This window comes from Microtus ochrogaster, unplaced genomic scaffold, assembly GCF_000317375.1.
Source record: "Microtus ochrogaster isolate Prairie Vole_2 unplaced genomic scaffold, MicOch1.0 UNK16, whole genome shotgun sequence".
NCBI lineage: Eukaryota > Metazoa > Chordata > Mammalia > Rodentia > Cricetidae > Microtus > Microtus ochrogaster.
In genome coordinates, this window is record NW_004949114.1 from 509,724 (window position 1) to 519,939 (window position 10,216).

At 45.7% G+C, this 10,216-nt stretch overlaps 1 protein-coding gene across 3 annotated transcripts in view; it reads left to right on the forward strand.

Moving 5' to 3' along the window:
• The window catches only part of LOC101998088 (zinc finger protein with KRAB and SCAN domains 1), a 40,132-nt gene that overhangs the window by 27,002 nt on the left and 2,914 nt on the right, over positions 1-10,216 (forward strand). Inside the window, exons 1-3 of one of the 3 annotated variants that reach the window (XM_005367067.3) lie at positions 630-694; positions 5,693-6,172; positions 6,917-7,109. The exons of 1 other annotated variant lie outside the window; for it this stretch is intronic. In XM_005367067.3, coding sequence (XP_005367124.1) covers positions 5,777-6,172; positions 6,917-7,109 — 589 coding nt within the window. In that variant the 5' untranslated portion in view covers positions 630-694; positions 5,693-5,776. Of the gene's footprint in view, positions 1-629; positions 695-5,692; positions 6,173-6,916; positions 7,110-10,216 lie in introns of those variants that run through there. One more of the 3 variants, XM_026789324.1, reaches the window with a different exon arrangement.

The window sequence follows — 10,216 nt, forward strand, 5'->3', positions numbered from 1 at the left end:
CTTTGTGCTCATGTAAGCAAGTGTGTGTGCATATATGCAAAGGCCAGAGGTTGATGTCAAGTATCTTGAGTTGCTTCTCTACCTTGATTTTGAGGCGAGGTGTCTTCATGAATCCTTCCAGTACTGCGATTACAGGTATGTAATGTACCACACACAGGCTTTTTATGTGGTGTTGGAAATCCAATGTAGGTCCTCATGCTTCTACAGCAAGCTCTTTACTCTTGAGAGAGGACGGGAAGCTCGTTTTGAGTATGAGGCCAGCACGGTATACATAGAGTTCCAAGCCAGCCAGAGTTGCTTAATGAGATGTTTGGAAAGAAAGAAAGAAAGAAAGAAAGAAAGAAAGAAAGAAAGAAAGAAAGAAAGAAAGAAAGAAAGAAAGAAAGGAAGGAAGGAAGACAACCAGGGAAAAGGGAAGGAGAGAGGGAGAAGAAGGGGAAGGAAGAGGGAGAAAACAAAAAAGAAATAGAAAAAATAAATTAAAAAAAAAAGTACTGGACAGATGAAGTCCAGCACAGCTCCAGACTTGGCTCAGACAGGAGGATACCGAGAATCCCCGATTCCTAGAGGGGCGGCTGCGCCCCCTCCCGTGGGGCGGGGCTCTGATGCACTTCCGGCTGTGTGGTTGCTCGGCGGCTGTGCAGGTACCAGGCTCCGAAGCGGTTCTGAGTCACGGTGAGCCTGCGAGTCCCAGGTTAGCCTAGCGGCGGGGAAAAGGAATGTTGGCCGAAAGGTTTAGAGAGGGAGGAACGGGTTTGGCAGCTGCGGTTCTGGTTCCAGGGATTCGTCCATAGTGGTTCTGGGAGGTTGTCTAGGGAGAAGCGCCGCGCCCAGCCGCTGTAGGCGCCGCTCTATGGAAAGCCTTTTCCACCCTCAAGGGCTTTCTCCAACAAAACCCCCTTTTTTTCCCTTCCGGAATCGCTTTCTTTGAGCTCCTTCAACTGAGCTTTATGTTATCCGACGGAAACTGCCTTCTTTCTTCTCTAGCTCTCGCCCGGAGATTTAAACTCGGGACTAATTGTTAAGAACAAGCCCAAGGTTAGGAACCTGTGAAAACCCGAATCTCATTAATCTTGGGTAATGTCCAACCCAGGGGGGAAATAGTCCCTTTGGGCTTTGTGTTCACAGTTCAGGGAATCTGCTCAAGTTTGGACAGATTTTTAGAGGATCTTTTGTAAGTAGAGTATAGGAGAGAAAGTAAATTTATTTGGTGGGTGACATACTTGGAAATCTGTGTTGAAAGGAGACAATTGAAAGAACTGTGAGCAGAAAATTAACAGGCTCGAAAGTTGTTCTTCAAATGCTGGAAGCCGCCTAAGGAGAAACTGAATATATTGGTTCAGGGCTATTGAAATGATGCAGATTTGGCTCAGTCTAAAGGACACTTTCTTAGCAATTAGATCCACTGTGCAGTTATGCTCCTAAAAATTACTGGCTTGCCCAGAAGCTTTTTGAAAATTGGTTTACTCGATTTGAGACCGGGTCTTGCTATATAGCCCAGACTGTCGCATAATTGGTGATCCTCCTGTCTCTGCTCTCCAGTGCTTAGTGCTGTAATTACAGGTGTGTGTCACCATGATTTCAGCTTGATGTTCCCAAGTACAGACTGTCTTAAAGGCATTATCTGTCACTGGGTAGTAATCTCTGTTCATTTGTTGCAATCTGTGATACTTTGATTTATGGATACCTCATCTTGTGCAGAATGAATTTGAGGTTGATTAAGAGGGGTATATACATTTTGCATGTTTGGCATAAAGGAGGGAAAAATTGGGAAGTGACCAAAAGCCTGTCTTGACTAGACTATTTGCTTCTGCTGATAGACTGCAAGAGTTAAAGAGCTTTTTATTTTTATTGTATTTTCTCTCTCTCTGTGTCTCTGTCTCTGTCTCTCTCTCTCTCTCTCTCTCTCTCTCTCTCTCTCTCTCTCTCTCTCTCTGTGTGTGTGTGTGTGTGTGTGTGTGTGTGTGTGTGTGTAGGTTAACGGATAATTTGCTTGATTCAGTGCTTCTTTTCCGTCATGTGGGCACTCATTACTCACCTAGCCATCTTGCCAGCCGAGTTAAACCTTGAAGATACCTTTGGGTTTTGTTATTGTTGTTGTTGGTGGTTTTTAAAGACAGTTTCTTTGTGTAGCCCTGTTATCTAAACCATAACACCTAGCTGTCCTGGAACTTGCTCAAAGACCAGGTTGGCTTCTAACTCAGTGATTCCCCCTGCCTCTGCCTCCTCCCAAGCTCTAGGATTAAAGGCATACACACCACAATAAGCTTTAGGTAGCTTTTTTAAAGTTTTTTTTTTTCTGTGATGGTGTTAAATTAGTCGTGTTTTCCACCCATATGCTTTTTTTAAAAATATTTATTTATTTATTTAATATGTATACAATATTCTGTCTGTGTGTATATCTGTAGGTTAGAAGAGGGCACCAGACCTCATTACAGATGGTTGTGAGCCACCATGTGGTTGCTGGGAATTGAACTCAGGACCTTTGGAAGAGCAGGCAATGCTCTTAAACCACTGAGCCATTTCTCCAGCCCCTCCACCCATATGCTTTTTGATTTTATGAACATTGAAGAAATTTTCGGAAACCAAGACCTGGAGGGCATCTCCAAATGGTAAGCTCAGCATAACCAAATTACTGGCTGTCTTTGGGGGAAGTGGTGGTATGCCAAGATAGTTTATTATCAGATTTCTTATAAATCTTGCCAAAAAACAAAACACCCCAGAACATGCCAGTCAGGTGGAAGCTTTTCTCTCATTCCTATCCCATTTCCACCCTTTTCTTCTCCCCACCTCCCTTTTGTTTTGTTGTTGTTGTTTGTTTTTGAGAGAAGGTTTTGCTGTATATACATTTTTCACAGGCTGGCCTAATGGTTCTGAGTTCCAGGTCAGCCGAGTCTATTCATCGAGACCCTGTGTCAAAAGCACCAACAACACACACATTTGTTATCTTCCCAGCCATTATTCAAAGTCTAAGAGCAGTGCCACAAAAGACGGCGAGAGAACTGAGTCTCGCAAGCCACCTTTGTCTGGCCTCTGTACATACTGTGTGTAGTAGCATGCATACACCCCACCCTGACACACACACACACAATCGATCAATTAAAAAGGGGAAGGGAGCCAGGCGGCGGTGGTGGTGGTGGTGGTGCACACCTTTGATTCCAGCACTGGGGAGGCAGAGGCAGGCAGATCTCCAAGATTTGAGGCCAGCTTCGCCTACAAAGCTAGTTCAAGGACAGGCTCCAGCCGGGCGGTGGTGGTGCACGCCTTTAATCCTAGCACTCGGGAGGCAGAGGCAGGCGGATCTCTGTGAGTTCGAGACCAGCCTGGTCTACAGAGCTAGTTCCAGGACAGGCTCCAAAGCCGCAGAGAAACCCTGTCTCGAAAAACCAAAAAAAAAAAAAAAAAAAAAAAGACAGGCTCCAAAGCTACACAGAGAAACAAAAATAAATAAATAAATGAAAGGCAGGGGCGGGGCTAGGGAAATGGCTCAGTGGCTAAGAGTCTAAGCTAAGAGTGGCTAAGTTCTGCTCTTGCAGAAGACTCTTAGTTTGTTTCCCAGCACTCATGTCGGGCAGTTCACACATGTCTGTAGTTCCGGGGCTCCTACTCTTGTCCTCCACAGGCCCGCCCTCATGCACACACACATGATTTTAAAATAAAATCTTTTTTTTTTTTTTTTTTAAGCTAAGAACACTTAAATAAAAACTTAGACATGGGGCTTGGGAAGTGACTTGGTCAGTAAAGTGCTTTCTGTGCAAGCATGAGGACCTGAGCACACATGTAAAAACCCAGGGTGTCCGCTTGTCCCTAAACTCTCAGTACTAGAAGGGCAGAGACAGGCGGATCCCTCTGGGTTCGCTGGCCAGCCAGCGGGCCTTAGTGATCCATGAGCTCCAGGCTCAGTGAAAGACCCTGTCTCAAAACAAAGAATAAGGGGAACAGTGACAAAGGAAGATGTCTGACCATGACCTCAAACCTACACACACATGAACAGGAAAGTTCATCTGTATAATAGTACAAACACCTCAAAAGAACCAATTGAATATGTTCTCCTTTAAAAAAAAAAAAAGTCAGCTCCCATGATGTTTTTAGCACTGGGCTCTGATCATCCTTGAGAACACAGTGCCCCTCAAAAAAAAAAAAAAAAAAAAGTCAGATAAAGTTCATCCTAATTACATTTTTATTATTTTTGTTTGTTTATTTATTTGGTGCTAGTGGTAGAACCCAAAGGTTTGCTTTCACAAGACAGATACTCTACTCCTGAGCAATCTACCGAGCCCTTATACTCCGTTTTAGTTTCTCTCTTTTTTGTTTGTTTGTTTGTTTGTTTTCGAGACAGGGTTTCTCTATGTAACAGTCCTGGCTGTCCTGGCACTCACTCTGTAGACCAGGCTGGTCTCAAACTCCCAGAGATCCGCCTACCAAGTGCTGGGATTAAAGGCGTGTGCCAGCACTGCCCCCACCCCCAGCGATACTCCATTCTTTTTTAACAAGCCAGCCAATTCCAGTCTGGGACAGACAAGCTCATGCTGACAAGCAGTCATTTGATGAGTCGGCTTCTTTATGTTCAGACAATATTAGGTAGATTGCTCAAATCATAGAAACTACGATACGTATAATTGTAAACTTGTGAAACAACTTTAGGAGCAAAGATCTAATTTTAAAATTATGCCACTCTGGCCTTTGGGGGAAAATGAACATAAGACCATCAAGTGAAAGTACGCCCTGCTTTGCTGACTCCAGAATGATTCTGAACAATATTTTTTTTCTAATTTGTACATATTAATTGTACAAAGTGGCAGGCTTCATTGTGATGTCTACAAGCACACATTCTTAGTCACTTTTCTGTCGCTGTGAAGAGACACCGTGACCAAGCCAACTCTTGTAAGAGGAAGTATTTAACTGGGGCCTGGCTTACAGTTCAGAGGTTAAGTACTTTATCATCGTGGCATGAAGCCTGACCACATGCAGGCAGGCACTGGAGCAGTAGCTAAGAGCTACATCCTGATCTGTATGAAACCTCAGAACCCACCCCTGGTGGCACTACTTCTTCCAACAAGGCCACACCTCGTAATCCTAATCTTTTCAGATAGTATAATCGCTGGTGACTAAGCTTTCAAATATGTGAGCCTGTAGGGGCCATTCTTCAAACAAACACACTGCATACAGTTGTTTTAATCATATTTAGTTCTTAGTTCTCTTTTCTTGTCCCTCACAGTCTCCCTTTATCTCTTCCATATCCCTTTTACTTTCATGTTTGCTCCCACCCTTCAAATTCTGCATAGGAGAAGAAACAAAACATGCTCAGCTTACTTTGGTGAGTCTGGCTTAACTTGCATAACATGATGATTTCCACTTCCACCCATTTTCCTGTAAACAACATTTCTAAACAATGCTTTTTAAATGTGTGTGTGTGTGTGTGTGTGTGTGTGTGTGTGTGTGTGTGTGCAAGCACGCGTGTGCGGGGGTCAGAGGACAACTTGCAGAAGTTGGTTCTCGCCTACCACAGTGTGGTTGCCAAAGGTCAAACCTGGGTGGTCAGGCCTAACTGCAGGTACTCTGATCCACGGAACCATCCCACCAGCTCTGAACAATACTTTTTATATGGTAGTTGACTGATGGCCCCTGTGGTAAATACCAGAAAAACATAATTTTGTTTTTTGATAACTTTATGGAAACTATGTTTTTTTAGGTTTGAATTGTGACTCTTAAGAAAGAGAAATTCAAAGGCACCAGGTCTGCCCCCCAAGGTCCCGCTGTGTCTGGAATCTGTGTGATGACCAAGGTGGTGGGCATGGCCACAGTTCTGGGCCCTAGGCCACCTCAAGAGTCAATGGGGCCTTCGACCCGTAAAGCAGAAGAGGATGATGAGAAGGACAAGTGCCGCCCTAGCCTAGAGACATCCCGTCAGCGCTTCAGGCAGTTTGGGTACCATGACACTCCTGGGCCCCGAGAGGCACTGAGCCAGCTTCGGGTGCTCTGCTGTGAGTGGCTGCAGCCCGAGATCCACAGCAAGGAGCAGATCCTGGAGCTGCTGGTGCTGGAGCAGTTCCTGACCATCCTGCCCCGAGAGCTCCAGGCCTGGGTGCAGCAGCACTGCCCTGAGAGTGCAGAGGAGGCCGTCACTCTGCTGGAAGACCTGGAGCAAGAGCTGGATGAGCCAGGACTGCAGGTGGGCGGGAGGCCGTCAGATGCTAGGAGGCAGGAGGCAGGGCTGTCCATCTGTTGGGAGCAACTTTTCCTGGGGAGGCACCAAACACCCATCCTCTCATCCCAGATAGGGAACCCACAACAGACCAAAGTCCAGCTTGGTGAACTGATGAGTTTTATTGGGGTTGCTTACCAAAATTTAGATGAGGGATTACTTACAGGAGCAGAAATGACTCAGAGAGAGCTGCATCACCAGAGCCCAGCATGCGTGACAGCTCACAAAGCTGGGAACCTGGAGCACCCTGCACAGCCTGCAGGCAGCTCAGCAGGTTGGAGAATGTTCTTTCCAGGCAGCTCAGCTGGTCTGAGAGTCTTCTTTGCAGCTTGGCTTTGCCGGGTCTTCTTTACATGTCTATTCTGCTAGTCGCAGGGGGGACTCTCAGCTTTTATTGCTTACTCTGACAGGGAGGGGCCTAGTGAATCTGGTCAGTTTCAGGGACTTCCTGAAGCTAGGTTGTGTTGTTTACCTTCCTGTAGGATGCAGAAACTGTTAGACAACACCATGCAGTATACTTATTAATCAGCTAGAAGCTTTTGGGGAGCTGGGTCATGTTTGCTCCTGTTGTCTGCTCTTACCCTGAAGTACCTTTGGGAGCTCAGTGGGGTGGCTGTCTTTCCTTTCCTTCTCTTAAAGTTCTGCACAGCTCGCTTGGGATTTTGCTCGTCTTGAGTCGTCTGCGCAGACACCATGTCTTACTGTCTCTAGGTCTCATCTCCTCAGAGGGAACAGAAGCAGGCTTGGGAGAAGATGTCAACTTCAGGAACTGCAGTGGAGTCCTTAAGCAGTACCCAGTCTCAGTCCGGGGATGCCAGCCCCAAATATGAGTTTTGGGGGCCCCTGTACATCCAAGAGACTGGAGAGGAGGAGGTTTTCACTCAGGATCCAAGAAAGCGTCAAGGTAAGGACCCTTCTCAGTGTCCAGAGAAATCTTTAACTCCAGGGGAGGGATAACCTCTCGATTGACCTGACTAGGCGAGCAGACTAGGCAGAAGTCATGCACTTTTCTCCCAAACCCAATTGCCTTCCTTGGCCAGGTTCCCGGCACTAGGGTAGGCAGCATCCTTGCAGAGAGTTGGGCAGAGCTGTTTCCAAAGGAGCGAGACTGACTGGGAGATATGGACAGGCTGAATGAGCCAGTAGAGTGCCAAACTAGACCACAGAGGAAAGGTATTGCTGCCTCTGAGCCTGGAGGGCCAAGAAGGAAGATCTCTTCTTATAGACCCAGACAAGAGCTGAGCCTTGATAGGGAAGGAAGGAGTTAAATGCTGGGAGCCATGACTCCAGGTCCTGCCATTGGGTCAAGAGAAAATGAATAGATAATTCATTTCACACTGGTCCTGCCTTCACATCTTCTGGTGTACCAATAGCAGGCCTAAGGGTCAGTTTCCTAGGATGCAGATCAGGGAAGACTGGGTCTGGAAAAGGCCACAGAACCTCCGTTCTGAATCTCTGCAGACTTCACAAGTCAAAGATAATTTAGGGGTTGATAGAGTGCTTACCTAGCATACAGGAGGCCCTGGGTTCCATCCCTGCACTCAGATTCAAGGTCATCCTTCAAGGTCATCCTTGGCTACGTGGTGAGTTCAAGACCAATCTGGGTTTTATGAGACCTTGTCTTTAAAAAATGAATAAATAGCCGGGCGGTGGTGGCGCACGCCTTTAATCCCAGCACTCGGGAGGCAGAGGCAGGCGGATCTCTGTGAGTTCGAGACCAGCCTGGTCTACAGAGCTAGTTCCAGGACAGGCTCCAAAGCCACAGAGAAACCCTGTCTCAAAAAAAAAAAAAAAAAAAAAAAGAATAAATAAAAAATTTAAAAAGGAAATATATTAGGATAACTAACTGTTCCCTGGCTCAGATCTCCACAAATTATGGTGTATGTTACAGCTTTATTTTTCTACTGGTGGTTTTCAAAGATTAATCAGATTGCTATTGATGAAAAATATACCATATTGTTTCAAATCTTGTATTTATCATTTTTCATGGCTATGGTATGTTCATAAGCCGAGTCGTAGCCCTGAGAAAATGCTGAATTACTTACTATATCCTAGACACTTGAAATCCCCTCTTGAAAACAAAATCTTGAGCCCTATTAAAAACTATTGTATACTAGGTGTAATGGTGCACACTTTTAATCCCAGTCCGCAGGAGGCAGAGGCAGGACTTTCTAAGTTCAAGGCCAGCCTGGTCAACAGGAGTTCCAAGACAGACAGGACTGTGTAGAGAGATCCTATCCAAAAAAAAAAAAAAAAAAAAGAAGAAGAAGAAAAGAAAAAGGGAAGGAAGGAAAGAAAGAAGTATATTGTTAGGGCTGGAGAGGTGGCTCGGCAGTTAAGAGCAGTGGCTGCTCCTGCAGAAGACCTGGCTCACTTCCTAGCACCCACATCAAGTGGCTTACAATGGCCTATGACTCTAGTTCCTAAGGTTCCAACACCTCCGTCTGGTCTCCAAGGGCACCTGCACATATATGATGCACATACAGACAAGCAGACACAAAAATAAATGTACATCACAGAGACTGACAGGATAACTCAGCAGTTAAAATGCTTGCTCATCAAGCCATTGACCTGAGTTACATCCTGGAACCTATGTGATAAGAGAGTTTAACTGCGTAAAGATGTGCTGCATTTGTTTAACAAATACTCAAAACATACGCAAGTGCAACACATCTTTGCATAGTTACACAAATCTTCTGCAACACCTGGATATCAGGACAAGTACAGCCCCTAGACTTTCTGTGGGTGTGCTTTTAAGCATAAAAACCACATTCTGGGTTGACATACCTCATTTAGCAAGAATGTTAGCCAGAAGCCAGAAAGCAAAGTTAGTATATTTAGGAACTTTCTCAGAACTATAGACTTTAATGGATTAGGTCTTTATTCTTGTTTCTGCAAGTGTTGCTGTCTGTCTGTGTGTTGGGTTTCAAGGCCTGAATGGTACTTTCATCATGGCGTAGGTTGTGCTAAGACCTGGGGACCTGTTGCATACCTAGTATGCTCCAGGAGAGTCTGCAGAGTGAGATCCTGTCGTCTCACCAAGAAAGGAAGACCCTCCCTCTTACAATTTAAAGTATTCCCCCACAGTCCCCAGTTTCAGAACACAAGCCTCCTACCTCTATCTGCTGCTTTCCTTCCCTTTCTGTTGTGTGCCACTCACTCCTGCCCCCTCCTCCTTGCTTTGGATTCTGAGACTCTGGCCCTTTGAAACTTGATTCATCCTGGGATAGCCAACCTCCCAACCCAAACTGCTCTTGGCAGCACCACACAGTTGGGTGCAGATCCAGATAGTTGATAGGCATGAGCTCCTGGCTGACCATATCTTGGACCACTGTTAATAGATTTTGTGCCCAGTGTACATTGTCACATTTGTAAATAGAAATTAGGAGCTGGAGAGATGGCTTAGTACAGAACAGCGCTTGCTGCTGTTACCGGGGACAGACGCTTAAGTTCAGCACCACATAAGGCTGCTCACAACTGCCTGTATGTAACTCCTACTTCAAGAGACCTAGTGGCCTCTTGGCCTCTACAGGCACCTACATACATGTGGCAGACACACAGTTACATACACATAAATAAAAATAAACCTCTTACAATAGGATAATTGGGAGTGGAGAGATGGTTAGACAGCTAAGAGCACTTGATGCTGTTGCAGAGGACCACCCACGTGGGGTTCAGTTCCCAGCACCCACATGACAGCGTCAAACAATCCAGAACTGCAGTTCTGGGAACCTGGTACCCTTTTCTGGACTCCATGAGTACCAGGCATGCACACAGTATACTTACATATGTTTAAGCAAAAGACCCATGCAAACACAATTTTTATTTATTTATTTTTGGTTAAAAAAGGACACTGGCAGCCGGGCGATGGTGGCTCACGCCTTTAATCCCAGCACTCGGGAGGCAGGGGCGGCGGATCTCTGTGAGTTCGAGACCACCGTGGTCTACAAGAGCTAGTTCCAGGACAGGCTCCAAAGCCACAGAGAAACCCTGTCTCGAAAAACCAAAAAA